Source organism: Botryllus schlosseri, chromosome 1 (genome assembly GCF_051294905.1).
Source record: "Botryllus schlosseri isolate E-star chromosome 1, Bs_hap1, whole genome shotgun sequence".
Taxonomy (NCBI): Eukaryota; Metazoa; Chordata; class Ascidiacea; order Stolidobranchia; family Styelidae; genus Botryllus; species Botryllus schlosseri.
Window position 1 is genome coordinate 10765442 of NC_137236.1, and position 17044 is coordinate 10782485.

A 17044-nucleotide genomic window follows, 5' to 3' on the forward strand; every position below is an offset into this window, starting at 1 on the left:
TCCGGGAAAATCAGGACGTATGGCAACCCTCAACAAAATCCGAGGGGTCACTACACACCAGTGGATGCTTCAAAACATTGAATCAACAAATTCAGACACATCAGCATTATATACCCCAAACATAAAATTCTTCACAAACTACAGGGTGGTTGTCTTATCATACCAATTATCTTGCCGATGCTTATTTTCAATTCGAACTAGATGTAGATGCGGTGGATTTGTCTGCCATCCACACGCACTTTTTTTTTACTCCATCGACGAATGAATTTCTGAGTCACATTCAGTTCCGCGATCGTTTTCGCTACTTATCGTAGATTTTTAGCGTCTAACCAAAAAAAAGTATGGAGCATATTTTTCTTATAATTGACAAGGACGGCAAACGCCCATCCAGGAAATCCGTTGAAGCATACAAACAATTACCAAAACATCTTGATGGTGTCAGTTACAGGCACTCCTGGGGAAAGTCAATTATTATCGTGCGTTTCCTAATTATTTCCTATTAATTAAGACTCGTAATTCGTTTGAGATGCGCACTGTGACGCAGCTTCTCACAGTCTCAACAACGACGTATTTGACGTTACGCAGTAAACTCGTGATGTATAGACATTAGACAAGCATCTCATTTCGTCAACGGATGCTTGTCAATTCGGTGTTCTCTCAATCGACCACAATGACCGATCATCGCGCACGCATCGGCTACTTTTTATTGGGACAAGAAAATTCCTGCTTACAGCGACAGGCAGAAACGCTCATGGCATATCAATACGACATTCGCTTATTGGCATGAAAGCGCTGAAGGTTTACCTCGCTTACCGAAGGTTCCAGACCATGATTTGACGAGCTGAAAACTTATGACACCGCAGAGATTGCTCACGCTATTAGTATGGCATTCGACGGTTTACCGTTGGTTAACTCGCAATAAAATTCGTGACACGGAAAGACAAACAAAGTAGTGAAAACATTTGTCACATATGGTAACTGGAATCCGAAGACGCATATTGATGACTGATAAAGTGTATAACCATTATAAAATGGTTTTCACACAAAAATAGTGTGTGCTTCTGGGCCCCCGTTGAAACCGTTGGACTTGACCAGTGAACTGCTTGGGTTCTTTGGACATGGGTTTATCCACTACAATAGTCAGTTTCGTTCTAAAAAAATTATATTCGTCCGAACATCACGGTGGTAATCTGCCAAAACGGGTGCTCTACAAATATTACGGTATTATAAATGCTTCAGCGGCTTAGCATATCACCTTGACATCGACCAGGCCTTTGCATGTAGTTTATGTTGTTGTAACTGCTGTCGTTTAACAACAAGTTCGGTGTGAGGTATCCTATAATGAAAGTCGTTGTGTCGTATTTCATCCGAAACACGAACTCCTACATCAGCTTACCTATCGTTAGAGTTGTTTAGAGTTGTTATAGCGTGCTTCCTTGTTTTCCTAAGCCGAATGATATCGATCAAAACTAGTGCATTTCTGCCGATGGACATGGAGTAAAGTATGGTTATATCAGATTTCAAGTTACAAGACATGCGTGCACTTCCACAAATTGGGAGTGATATTGCAATATGAAGATTACAGTGATATAGCAGAGAGAACGTAATTGACAGTCTATTTAGAATATCTATACCTGGCCATGGATTGCTCCGACCACTTCTTGCCATGAGTATGAGGAGTAGGCCTACAACTATATTGATTACCTTGACCGCTAATTACAAAATACGCGATATATATTCTCCAAGAAACATGGCGGATTTTATGATATTGACCTTGCATCTCGAAAACAGCCGAATAGTATTATTAAGTCATGACTGAGTTTAGGCCAGATGTCTCAAACTCAAATGTGCTCGCGAGCCAATTTTGTAGTTTTTGATGACGCCGCTGACCCCAGCATTAATAGGGTCAATCAACGTCATTCCAAGTAAGCTCTATTTGACGTTATGAAATTGTCAAATTGACAGCGAACCAATCTTGCAGACTAACATTCCACGCACATCGTGAAAATGTGATTTACGGTCGTAGCAATCCACGCTTGACACGAAGACATCACGTAACACCATAGACATAACAATTATTATGTCATAATCATAGAAACGTCCAATCGCGGAAGAACCTATTGGTGTTAGAGCGCTGGAGCGTACCACTACGTTACTTGACACCGTTCAGTGGCGTTGATAGCATGGATAAAGCGACCCAAGCTGTAACTAACTATATACATGAATGGGGAACAGAATCCCAATGGTTTCCGTAACGACTTGCTTGGATAGCGAAATGCCAAGAGGTTTGCAGTAACGAATTGCCTCTACTCAAGTAAAGCGAATATCCAGCTCTTCTACTTCGTCAAATTTGGTGATCCACTTTTCGCTATTCACAGTTTGTCAAGTAGAAGTATTTTGTTCTCCCAATAATAGATAGAAAGAGACCGAAACGGAGAAATGCTGTTTTCGCGGAGAGTATAGCATTTTCGTCATGCTTCGCGCGAAATATATATGGAGGGACTAATCTGCTTCAATGAAAGTCTCGGTCAACATAATTGATGTAGCGGTGGCGTGGTTTGTGTGAGCAATTTCATGCAGCATAGTCGCCCATATGACAGTTTCACCACAATAAATAAAGCTCAGCAATACGTTAGGAATTACACGATCTACCGTATTTTCAGTTGCCTTCCAAATGGCGCGAAGCGTTAATGTAGTATCCGATATAACTTATCCGTATTAACTATAAGCCTTGTAATAAAAGGTCACATTTTCTTAAAGGTGGTACAGGGGTGAAAAAGGTGTACAAACACTGTCCTATACTATAGCTATCAATCGTATGACATGCTGCAGACAAAAGCTGTTGAAAATATATATCTCCGAAATGGGATGTAGCAGCACAAACCCGGCATCTTTTTGCACCCTCCGCAGATGCCAGTTTCCAGATTTTAGCGATCCACGACAGCGTATTTATTACTGCTTTTCGAAACTATACTTACTTACATGAGTAGTTTTCAAAGAGAGTAAATTATACTTCTACTTGAAGTAGTTTTAGGGTGCTTCGAAAAGCACTACTTCTACCTATACTTGAGTACTGCATTTGAGTATCTGTACTTCTTCTTGACTACGGTGACCGCTTTTGAAATACCAAGCTACGACGTTCTGTTATATTACTATTCCCCATGACATGCAAATAGTATTTTGCGTCCAAGGTTGTAACCAAGTCACGATATGTGTCAAACAAATTGACACATTCTTGAAAATATGAAATGTCGACGCGGGCCGAGTCCCCTGGCTTATGAAATGATTGTTCGGGATGAATATATGCACTTGTATTATTTCGTCTATTTGAAATAGGAGTTCGTGGAGCTTGTGTTAGACTGGCCGCTTCATTTCATAAGTATAATAAAGATATCTATTCTGATTATATTGATATGCCGATTATATGATAAAGATTACCATATGACCATGATTTTTCAACGTGATCGCTAATTACATATTCATACAAATTCACGATACAATCTGTAATCATTATGAGAGATCTTTTTACGTCGACATTGTTTTTCGAAAATAGCCGAACAGCATTAATAAGTCATGACTGAGTTTAGGCAATGTTCGCTATGAATACGCAGACTTGTATTGGTATGTAAATTATACTACGATAAAGTATACTCTTGCTATAGAATCGATTGTTGTCACAAACCAACGTGTGACATTGCTCAAAAAAGTAAGATTTTTCTGAAGTTAAAGTCGAGTTTTACGTAGCATACCCGTACATTTCTACCGGTGGAGATGCAGGGAAGTATTGCTATATAAAATTTCAATCGACTGCGTATGCTTTCAGTTGAAAAGAAATTGAGTAAAATCGCAATACAAAAGATTTCAGTGCTACAGCGGAGTGAACGTAATGGACAATCTATTTGGAATAAGAGTACGTCGACCGTGTGTTACTTCGCCGACTTTTTGCTGTAGGTATGAGGAGTAAATATACTGAATAACTTGCCATGCCGATCATATGATAAAGATCGTCTTATGAGCATTGAGCATACTATGATTTTACAACGTCGCCGCTTATTGTGAAATTTGCGATGTAATATATAGGATTCTTGACGGTTATTTTGGCGTCGTCCTTGTTTCTCGGAAATAGCCGCATATCAATAATAATTCATGACTGAGATTAGGCAATGATTGTTCGCTATGAATATTTAGACTTGGATTGTTTTGTAGGCTTGTACATTTATTCATATACTTTTGGTTACCATCGATTCGATTTAGGCTAAGTAAGTTTGGGCTGATGTAATAGCTGAATTTTACGTGACGCACTCCATACGCTCAAATGATCCAAGCAAACGTTACGTTTTTTAGAAGTACAGTTGATCGCACAACGGAACGATTTGGATTGAAGATTCATTGATCAATTTATAGATCACCTGCACGACAATATGTATGCTATATCATATTCATACTGATAACAAGATGATAATTTCGGGATATTTCACATCACAATTTTCTACCCATTTACACAGTGAAATTGGCGTCAAGGCAAAACGTGCTTTTGTGCTTTAGTGTATTTATATAAAAGCATCGGTATTGTTTCTGTATTGTCTATTTCAAATCGTCGGCAGAGTAAGTAGTATCCCGAATATCTAGCTTCAGGTACAGTAGTCGCAACCTATCGCATCGTCCTCCACATCTCAACATTCCACTGGTAACGAATAGAAACTGAAAAGTCCACGCTTTCGTGACTCCTGTTTGAGTGGATGATGCGCTTGTTATGCTTCTTCACCGCCGCAGTAGTCGTGGTGGTCGCAGGCGTGCAAGGTAAGTCATAGTACCTGTATTTAAAAGCTATTATAGGTTAGTATAAAACATGTAAATAGCTAACACAGATGATTCACTTCCTTTGAGTGCTATAATTCATTGCTGTATCTGAGTAGCTAATCTGTCTCTGCATCTAAATCATTGGACTTGACTGGATTTGCCCACTCAATAGCAAGAAACAGAAATAATTATTTGATGAGTAACTTGAATTGCGAACAACAGCTCGATAGTTACTGAATTTAGAAATATTATAAATCGTTTTTATACTGCATGCTAAAATAAGTATCGACATTCTGCTCTGGTCGATATTTATCTTTATTTTCAATTAACTCATTGGTTTTAAGTGAGCGGGTCGTTCTTTTGGGTATATTTATGACGAATAAAAATAAATTACACCATATTCCTGTGAGAAAGGATGCGCAAGTCAGCTGGACTTTTATTGCAAAACATAGTCACAATTAAACCTTGAGTAGATTTTACAAATTCCTACTAGTGCGGAGCATGGACCGGAGCCGGATTGGATATCCGGACGGATTTTTTCAATTTTGCCGGACCGGATTGCAGCCTGATCAGTACTTTTTTTGATAAGGTCGGAATCTTTATGGATAAGCATGACGTTTGTAACTAAATAACTACCAACCAACAACACGCAAGTAACCGCCAAGCCAGTGCGAAAATAAAACGAGCCATACTTTTAAATTCACGGAACAACCGTACCGTGTTGGGCAGGATTTCCGGCAGGACTTTTTCATTTTTGGTAGGGACGCGGATCGGAGCCGGATCAGTACTTTCTCCTGGTACGGCCGGAGCTGGGTCGGACCAGAGAATTTGTCGATCCGCTTCGCACTAATTCCTACTGCCGTGATTAGAATGCTAGATCAAATATGCCACAATTTGATAGGAAATTATAATACAGGACTATCGATAAAATTGCGTGTATCGGTGATATTGGAATCGGCTCAAACTTCTGATATCAGTCGCGGTAAAGAATCATTGATATATTTGATGTTTTCGTTTAATAATATTTCAGCGGATCAAATATGTTCTAACGAACAGTTTCGCTGCGACGATGTAACATGTCTTCCCAAGTCACTCATCTGCGATGGAAAGAGAGACTGCAGGTAATCGACATTTCGTGAAGCCTTTTTCTAGTCTGGGGTCGAGGTATCTGTTCGTTGACATGTGAGACTAACTAACATAATCGAGATTATGGTATAGGTTACACTTGTAAGAGGGCTAGGTGTTGCCAGTGGTGAATACAGGACCGATTAGGTGGCTGATAGCAGGCTTGGGAGCAATGTTCCCTCTAAGCTGCGCACGTGCGCAAATGCGCAGTGCTGAAACGGTCTCTGCGCACAGAAAATCTACGCTGCGCACAAAACATCAGAAATGATGTTTTTTTTTTTTTATAGTTGTTGCGCACTGTTGTCCAATGGACCACGCAGGCACGCAGATTCGTGAAAATTAAGATGGAACATTACCAGGGCCAAATAGTGTTATTACTGAAGTCTGAAACCGATGTACAAATGCGCCCCGCAAAGGTAACTATTGCGCTCCGTGAAGAAATTAGAGTTCACAATCACCTACGCCTCACGGAATATATTTTTTTGGTATGGCCTCGTACACGTGAGCGATACTGATATCATTTCAATAGCGCATTATTTTCTGGGAATGGCGAAATAACATGTTTTAACAAAGTTATAAATAACAATGGGCTATAGCTCGAACTTAATCTGCGAGAAACTAACGAATGATAGTCTTCTTCGCGTGGCATGAGCATTGCGTAAGATTTACTCAGGACCGTAACTTTCGCACCCCAAACCCCCCAATTGGAAGGGCCGAGCTCGAAGGGGGTCCAAAATTATTTCGAGAATTAACATAAATTCGGTGGTATTTTTTGAAAATTTTCAGGAATTATTTTTCGCGCTACGCGCGTTTTATCATTGTAAGTTATCTGAATATTGGGTAGCCTACCCTTTCCCAAAAAAAAAATTAGGCATGATTTATAGAAATGGGCAGTTGGGCGTCAGCCATTACCGCAACATGACGCGCCAAGACATGTGAAGTTAAAGGCTATGTAACATGCGAATCCAAGAAGTGCGCCAGAACGACCAGCAGCGAAAAAGACTGTCCCGGTGCTGACCGAAAACTTCGATATATACAAATATATGTGTAATTGTCCATGCCCATGGGCGCCTGAATGGCTGGCGCCGAATGTTCCTGTCCTGGCGATCCGAGTCCCACAACAAGACAAATGCCATATAGAGGGAACATTATTTTCCAGTTGAGAAATACCAATTTGAAATCGTGTACGTCTTTTATTTTAGTACGTTTTGGCGATTTCAATATCTTTTGACATAGCAGATAGGGGGTCACGAAAAAGCATCATGTAACGAAGTCATTTTATCAACGGGTACGATTGAAGATGTTTTATTATTATTTAGAGGGCCTATTTATTCCAACACACCTTACTGGATCAGTTCTACCGGTAAATCTGATTATGTGAGCAGGGAGAGGATAAAAATTGATAGCAATATATATGAAATTCCCTATTATACTGGCCGATGCAATCATGAATTATAGAAATATTTTCGCCCTTCGCGCGTTTAGGGACGCTACTACTAAATGGGCACCCAATGTACATGATAAGTACCGGAATAAGCGTAGAGTCGAAGGCTTCGCCCCCAGTAATTAGTTTTATCACCCTATTGGAGGGTGGTTGCGCACTGTTGTCCGAGGGCCTGCGCAGTGAGTGGGCGTGTTTGCGCGGACTCTTGAAAAATTAGAGGGAACATTGCTTGGGAGGCAAAAATAAATCACCAACGTTCAGCATGAAGCCACCCATGCCAAAATATGTGTAATCGATTGTTTATATTCATAGTTCGTAACTTTTGTCGTTGCGAAGCATTAGTTAAAACTTACTCGAATGACGAACGACCGCCGTAGTGAATTGATGGTTGCGCATTATTACTGTTGATACGTAATCAAAATTCGAAAGCGAACGAGGGTTAAATACGTCGCGATCGAAGCACTAGAAGTTCTTGTACAAAACTACACGTGTTATTTGGCCGAAAAAGCCTTTAATGCACTAGGATACATCAAAACGAGGAAACGGAAATGTCTTTTTGATGACAAATTTGATGGCCTAATAAGGGAACGTTGGCGCAAAAAGTTACGACTGGTGTAGATTTGCTGAAAATCAGTAGCCTACTTATTGGGTATTTGAATTAAAGATGGTCAACTCTTGTCTTCGTTATGTGTAGGGGTTTTCGGTTGGTTTGTGAAAATAATGAAGCCGATGGCTGTCAAAAAGGTTTAAAAGCACCGATCCATGATACCAAACAAGAAGAATGTTAAAACACGTGATAAAATTGATACCGACGTAAAATAATCGCCAACTTCATATTTTGACGATCCACGCCATGCTGCATTCTTGCAAACTCTACCATGCAGATGGGTGTGATTCCTTAGGCTGGGCAAATCGATGCGACTTGCAGAACTCGAATCGAGTTTCAAATGCAATGATTAAAGTACAGTCGTCACTTTCTTGACACCTAGGTTGTCCGCACCACAGATTACAGAAATCAATATATGTTACACTAAATCGCCAGCCTCCATGATCACCGGACCACGACCTAACATATCAATCTCGCCTTCCGCAACATGTCACCTCATTTTGTCGCTTGCCTTTTATATTCTCTGCTTTACTTTTCATTCAGTATGCATGCCTCTTCTCTGCTTCGGCTAGGCCAAGGTGGGTGTCTGATCTCAAAGACACTTTAAGTCTTTTCGGCACCTTCCTATCTTTTTATTGTATCGCAGTTTTCTGGCGTTTTGAAATGATGAAAATATTAATAAAACTGATACTGATACTGTATTAAATGGTTATATATGTTTGCTGCATTTTCACAAAGCACTGCGAAATATATCAATAACTACAAAGTCCTTATTATGGTTGCATAATAGGTGCATACAGTAGTGGAGTAGTTGAACGTCACAAGTAACTCCTGTTTCTCGCCATCATGAGGGCTACTCGTATACTTGATTTGATGCCAAGTCACACACTCGACAGCTATTCGAATCACTGCGGTATAGTCGGGTTTTCACCTTTTTAGTGATTTATATATAGAATCCTCGGAGACATAGAAATTGAACATTGAACCTACTATAAATCTTGTTGCCAGCGACGGGTCAGACGAGCCGTATGCTTCATCGTATCAGGATAACGGAACGTTGTGCAGAAGGTCAAGACCACCAAACATACTTTGTATCCTTCCTCTCGAACTTCAGCAAGAAAAACAGTCCTTATGCAGAGATGGTATGAACATGAACAGGAGATATATCGTGAACTGATTCCGTCAGTTTGCATTTACTAAAAATACTATTTGAATCTATGTGCGAATTCACGTATACTATTTTATTCCGACCGCGTGCTATATTTTTGATATTATCAGAATCAAAATTTTGTGTCCGCAAATCAGCAACACTTTCTTGGGATCACTGAATGATGTTGCTACTGGTTAGAATCGTTAGATCTTATCAAGCTCGAAAATCGGAGATTTTAAGGAAGCTTAAACAGAAATCCGCGTACTGAAAATAACATATTGCGGTTGTGCGACCTGTTGGGCTTCTTGTCAATCAACACGTATGAGAAAACGGGCGCAGTAAATTACTTGGATTATAAGTTTAAGTTTCGTCATGTTTGTTTAGTTCTGATGATCGTTGTCTCTATACGAAATGAAATGAATATTCAATCACGCATTTCACTAAGCCAGTGGTTCCCAACCTTTTTCGCCTCGTGGCCCCCTTGGCCGATATTTGAGCCGAAATTCCCCCTATGAAAAATTTGCGTGTGACTGAAAGAGGTGCTTTTTAACGCACAACCATTTGATCGGGAGGTTGTCGCGGGCCCAACGAAATCGTGTTGCGATCCTCACTTTATCAGGGGGTGCAATATCTACGGAGGGCATTTAAACATACACCCAGCTGAAAACCTACAATTGTAATGAATTAGTTTCTACATAACAGTTCTACCGTAAATCTAAAAACCTTGTCAAACCCAACTTGTTTGTTCTGAGGTGTTCATAGTGTGCGTTGAATACTATGGTCATTTAACCAGGCCAATTTTCTCCATTTTTGTTATTCCGTAGCGGCCGAATTATAGCACGGACCATTTCTAGACTTTTATAAGACACCTCTAACACGGATGAGATAGCAAGGAGGAGTCTAGATGAACCCCCCACACTTATGGTATGAATTCCTGAGTCGACCTCGGTCGGACTTGAACTCACAACCCATTGGTGTTGCTGCTGTGGAGTTTACCACCACGCCATCTAAACACACATTGCGAACCCAGTGTATCTTCCGATACACCCCCAAAGCCAGATTACCCCTAAAAATTTCAAAATTCCCCCCGGTTGGGAACCACTGCACTAAGCCAAGTAAATATATCATGATAACCGATTTATACTGTTTATATGCGGCACTCAGATATATTCCCAAGTCATTACTCCAGACCTCCGCCTTGAGCATGCAAAACGTTCTATATCAGGGAGTTTGGGTCCATGCCGCCTTGGCGGTATGCGGGCTACTTTCAAGAGGTACACGAATGCCCAGTCTTGATACTGCATTTATAAAACTACATCATTCTTTATTAGATATGCTCCTATACTTTGGTTAAATGCAGCTTTTATCTTTCAAGTGCTCGGCATAAAGGTCATGAGCGAATGTGTTGACCTTAGCTAGTCACGACTTAACATTTTATGCAACATCTAGACCGCATAGCAATTTGTGTCCGAACCATAAAAAAAAACGTTCAGAAACGCTGTTCTATATATATATTAAGCAGACCCATAGGTGTGAATGACGATCTCATTAGTTATGAATAAATAAATTAATTCCCGCCAGAACTTCGGTAAAACTTTCTTATTGATCGATATTCACCCCACCATCAATATCATAATACTAACGTCAGGAAGCAAGTGAAAAGCACGGGAAATATTTGTCAGTTCGATGAATCTTCATACAGCCGTTCCAAACAGAAAAAACACAACCGACTTGAATACTTTTCCCTTATTACAGAAATTCGTTGTTTCGAAGACGAATTCGAATGCCGCAAACCACCGAGAGTCTGTATTCCCGCTTCAGAATTCTGCGATAGTCAGGAAGACTGCAGGTACGCATATACTTGTTAGATTTCATGACATTGTAAATGAAAATCACCTTTTCAAAATTTCCACCCTTTCGCGGAGTGCTTCACCATTAATGATAGGTCTGCCACCACTAGCTGGGGTGCACGAGTAAGTTCATTGTATGGGAATATTCCAAGCAATTAGCATAAAGAAGATACTTGGTATGCTATATATCGATATCACCTACTGTCCGTATTGAAAGAAATGCAACGAAACTCCATTAGTTTGGTTGATATGTCGTTAACGTAAACCGGCGAGCAAAGTCGCCCCCTGCCTCTTAATGCTTTTTAGACTTGGTATTCTACTCAATATGAGTTGGAGAGGATCTACATATCCCGTTTAGGCGCAGAAACGCACCGCAGTTTACCTATATAACGTAGACATTAGTTTTAAAAGCAAGATAACAATATAATACAAGTATCATAAATAGGCAAGAGCATAGTGCATCGACTGTCTTCCATACTATTTCGTTTGAATACTTTCACAGTGATGGATGGGATGAGCCACAGTATGCAACTGAAGGCGATGATAATCGAACTCTGTGCAGAGGGACAAGTCTCTTCAGCGCAGCACTTTGCGTTCTGCCACCTGACTTGGAGCAGGACAGGAATAGATTATGCCGGGACGGTGAGTATGGATCATTTACGAAGTCGCGAATAACTGGATTAGCTGGATGTTGGGGGTTTATCTAAGCTCCTCCTCGTGATCTCATCCTCGTAAGCGGTGTCTTACAAATAGCCTACAACTGGGCCGAGGTACCATTCATCAGTTACGGGATAAAAAATAACGAATATCGGCCTGGTGTAAATTATCATGATAATTGTAGTCGACAAACATCATGGATACCACAAACAACAAAACCTGGATCGCAAAATTACGAAAATTCCCTTTTAGCACTGGTACTCAACCGGGGGTCCACGAAACATCTAAATTTGCAAAGTGATTGATGAATTAATTTGTAATTTTTTTAAATTAGGGAAATAGGTTTCAGTTTCAGTTTCACTTCATAACTGCTAAAACATCTGGACTCACATAAACAGAATCGTCGTCTGAGACGAAATATCCTACTGCGCGAATTCATTCCATTGCCAAATTATCAATGGCCCTGATACAAACATATTGCTGTTTAGAGATGTTTGGATTTGAGGAAAACGAAAAAGTTGTAGTAGTAATGTTAATAAGGCTGACTTTGAATTGTTTTCAAAATATTTTGGGTTTGAAGTTGTCAGTTATAGCAAATTTGTGAAATAGGGTTTGAAATCGAATGTCCTGAAGCTCTCTGTCCGAATGAAGGGATTGGAACCTCGCCGCGGAATCCAATTTCTGCTATCATATACATAACTGAAACTACTATTGCAGAATAACTTTATGATGAGCTTGTCGAAAGGAATGACTAGGGCAGGTGTGATCTGTTCCGTAATCATCATCATCATTGGTTTATTAGCCATTTTATCAGTTCAATACACCACAGAAATGCGATACAATGAAAGTATAGGAAGGTGTCGAAGCGACTTGGAATAAGACACCCACCCTAGCCTAGGCGAGGTAAAGAGAAGGCATGCACGCTGAATGAAAAGTAAAGAAGATAGTATAGAAAAAAGCAAGCGACAAAATAGGGTGGCCTGTCATGGAAGGCGATATCGATAGGTCAGTCGTGGTCCGGTAATCTTGAGTTTGCACTAGTATTCATTGAGTAGTAATTGGTATTTCGATTTGAATGTGGATATGCTCGTTGACTGTCGGATAGCCGGCGGGATACTGTTTCAGAAATCAGGTCCGGCATATTTGATGGAGCGATGATCTTTTCGGTCGATGATATGATATTTGAACGACGTGGACGCGCGTGTGTTGTACTTGTGCGCTTTTGATTCGGAGGCAAAAAAAAGTCATTGAAATATTTGGGGCAACGACCACAGTGGAACTGATACATAAACTAGGCGATTTCTAGTTTCCGCATATATTCTATGTTTAGGACACCAAATCTCTTCAGCAGTGACTTGTTGAATGGACAACCAGGCCCGTGTGGGGCTCTAGCTATGATACGGAAAACCTTATGTTGTAGTTTTTGCAGTGGCTCGGGTGCAGTTTTATTGGCAGCCCCCCAACAAAGGATGCCAAGTTGTAACTTCGATTGGATTAGGGCAGTGGTTCCCAACCTTTTTCATCCCGTGCCTCCCTTGGCCGTAATTCAAGCACAAATTCCCCCCTTGCGATAAATCTGCCCGATGATTAAAAAAGGTCAGTTTTACCGCGCAAACACCTGTTGACTGAGAGAATAAGACGGGCGGCACCGAGTGTTAGTTTCTAGCAGTACTGTAATAACAGTTTGTAGATCTCCAAAAACAATGGTCTTGGTCCCAATCAAACAAATTCTGGAAGGCTTGACTCAACAGAACCCCACACTTCCATTTGTGTTTTCGGCTTACCAAGCACCAATGGCTACCAAAACTGCTATGATAAATCAATATCCATAAATTTACTGGTCTCGCGATTTTTTTCTCAGGTTTGCGTGTGCATTTGGCCAATAATTTTGGTACTTTCATATATAGCAGGGTTGACCAGAATCGATTTTCACTCGAGTCACCATTCTTTGATGACTTGATGAATTATCAAAATTCTCAAAATACGGAAACGACTCGACTCAACTCAAGACAATCTGGGTATTGACTCGACTTGGACTCGAGTCATTGTGCATGACTCGAACCAAGCCATATGACTCAAGACTATAAAACATCCAAGACCGACATTTCATTGTAATTTCGAAGAACAGTAAAGTGACCACCCAGTTGGAATTTCATCTATTGACACTGGTACTGGACAATGCGACAAGAAACTGCTCAAACGGAGGAAAATTAGTAAATCATAAATCCAAATCATTCAATATCACCAAACAACGTTGACTTGAGTGTGATTTGAACTCGAAATCGAGGCATAATACCATGACTCGGACTCGACCCTCTGCTCGGTGACTTGGACTTGGACTCGGACTTGACTCAATGGTTAATTGAAAATAATTCGACTTGACTCGAGTCAAAACTATGAAAGTGAATTTGACTTGTGACTCGGAACCTCACTACTTGGTCACAGCCCTGATACATAACATACACGTGATCAGATTCCCCGCCAGAGCTCATTGAAATCTAGGACACCCATTACGTTTCGGCATCATTGCACCAAGTTTAACATGTCTTTTTCCGGGTAGCTGTTTGCTAAAATAAAGCAAGACTAGCGAAATAAAGCAAGACTAGCGATCTCTTTGACTTGAATCGATGACGTTGTAATATTTTGTCACTGTCTGGACACGTTGACTTGAAAATAGGGGGATTTGTATATGAAAAAGAGATTTCAAATAGCATTTGAACATACTTTCAGCAAACAAAAACGAGCCATAAGGAGCATGAGTTCGGATATAACTGGTTGACTACATGACAGTTCGGATATGAGCAATTTGGGAAATTCGTTACAATTCTAAAGTGGAATTCCTCCCTAAAAATTGCAAAAACAATTCTTAAGTGGAATTCCTCCCTAAAAATTGCAAAATTCCCCCCAAGGGAGGAATTCCTCCCCGGTTGGGAACCACTGGATTAGGGATTTAAAGAGTATCAAAAGAACCCAGGCTGGCATGAAGCAAGCGTACAAGGCAGTAGAACAGGCCGCACTTCGGTGGTAATTCAGTGTCTAGGGACTGAATATGACTCTTCCAGCACATGTCCGAGTCCAATAAAACCCCGAAATATTTGGCATTATCTGTGTTGGAAACGGGCTGACCAGCGATGATAACGGTTGGATTATTTTTTGAATTTACTGTTAGCAATTGGTATTTCGAGGCGTTTATGCAAATGTTATTCTGGACCGTCCACTCGTGCACTTTAGGCATTTGATCACCATTCAGGCTATCCAGCTCTGCCGTTCAAGATGCAGAAGAGAGGAGGTCAGTATATTCAGCGAACAGTGTGGTGTTCAATGAGGAGGTTTCAAATATGTCGTTGACATATAAGGTGAAGAGGATTGGTCGAAGTACTGAGCCTTGGGATACACCACAGGTTACCAGGTGAGAAGAGGACAAGGTGTTTGACATTGCAATTAATTATTCAATCTCATATTCAATTTTGGTGCCATGTATGTTGCAATCATACCCAATGTTGTCGTCAGATGCGTAACGTGTCAATATTAAATTCGCATCTGCCTATCTTTGTGGAAATGGATATTCGCCGCTCGTTCACATCAAATCGATTTTCAAGACACGAACAAATAATTTAGGAAATGCCGCTCCAGAGTTCGCTCTGAGGAAATAAAAGTCTATACCAGTATTATGCTATATTTAAAAATAGTCATTTTGTCGCTGTTTATCACTATCCTACAAGTAATATTTGAACAAGACAGATAACGATTGCACGATGACTTAGCTGAATTTGAGCTAAAACTTGTGAGGGTAGGCAGGGTCCTCGATGGTCCAAAAAGGGTATGCGAAAACATGGGGGTTGCGAACCACTGCCTAGTATAGGGTAAGTAGAATGATATGGATCGCAATAACAATAGATTAAATCTATGTGTTACACATAAGTGATATTTCTGGTTGTACGATTGGTTACTCTCACAAATCTTTTAGTATCGTGAAATATGTTTATATATATATGTGTGTGTTTTATATGACCCTGAAACTGTTTAATATGGCGTTTGACGTCATGGGTTTACAAAATTTAATATTTCGCGGATTAAGTTAAATCCTCAAACAGAACCTTTGCATCACGAATATTCGATCTCATGCACCAAATGATCTTCAAATATGCATGCAAGAGTATAAATTGTATATATTCAGTGAAAACGGATATAAAACAATACATATTGTGGCAGAATACTCCGAGGTATGTTTTCTGTCACACATTGCGAGTAAATATCTCAGTATTATTCTTTATATATCTTTCTTATTTGTTCCCTAGAAGCATTCAACCTCTTTCTGCCTACCACGCAGTGTACAAAACGGTTTGTCGGAAAATCGTTGAGTTCGATAGCTTGATCAATCTGTGAGTACAAGATTTCACAACGAAATATATTTTGTATTCGTCATTTTCTTACAGAAATCAGTTGTTCTGGTGATGAGTTCGAATGTCAAGACCCCTCGAACAAGTGTATTCTTGCTTCAGCATTCTGCGATGGACGCATAGACTGCAGGTATAGTCTACGACAATTCACGGTATAACCAATTAAAGCCATCACCAGCCGATTTAGATTTGGTATCTAGAATTCTTTCAAATTTCCAATACCAGACGACTATTTTTGTGAACGTTTCATGCATCACGTTCATACTATCCATATGTAAAAATAGACGTTACTTCCACGGTCACTATTAATACCTTATTAAATATTTTCAGCGATGGAAGCGACGAAGACACATCTTCACCAGCAGCCAATTCGGGGTATCGAACTTGCTTCGGAATGAACACTTTTAATGCGAGGTGGGGACCATGTCAGCTGAGGGAAGAATACTATTGTGACGGAAACACAATGTGTGCAGAAGGTATTGTTTTTAATGCTTCTGTTTGCTGTGAGTTGTATGAATGATTTAATTCAAAATACCACACACTAACTTAAAAACAGAAAGGTAAAATGTTGGAGTGTGAAAGTACATTATGGATGTAGTGTAGAGTATCTTATTTTGGAATAGGGAGGATTGTTGCTGTTTACCCCAAACCGATATTGTTGACTAGTTTCTGAGCTGCCGACATATTATAGCAAAAACAAACTAGGCCTACTTTATAGGCAGAGCGATCGAAGTTTTTTGTGTTTTTTCTCTTCTTATGATCTGAGTCTGAAGTGCTGGCGTGGGTACGCTGTCGCATACTAGCGGAATAATAAACCCAAAGAGGATATCGAGAAGCGCTCTCGCCGCTATTTGGGAGGAGTGAATGACAAGAGGTGTAAATTCGGCTTTTAAAGAATAAGTAAATTTGGATAAAGCTTGATGCCCAAGGCTTTTGAATATGCCAGTACATTTACTATAGTTTTAATATTTGCGACTTTGCGACTTTTTGCGACTCCTTTTTGATAGGGTG

General features: G+C 40.2%; 1 protein-coding gene across 1 annotated transcript; it reads left to right on the plus strand.

Annotated features, from left to right (window-relative positions):
* Positions 1–1545: 1545 nt before the first annotated feature.
* LOC145438666 (CD320 antigen-like) lies at positions 1546–16431 on the plus strand. Its single transcript, XM_080316024.1, has 7 exons — positions 1546–4800; positions 5831–5921; positions 8985–9118; positions 10882–10975; positions 11479–11618; positions 14884–14922; positions 16364–16431. Exons 1-7 carry the CDS (start codon positions 4740–4742, stop codon positions 16429–16431), a joined length of 627 nt encoding a protein of 208 aa, XP_080172150.1. The 5' UTR covers positions 1546–4739.
* Positions 16432–17044: the final 613 nt, after the last annotated feature.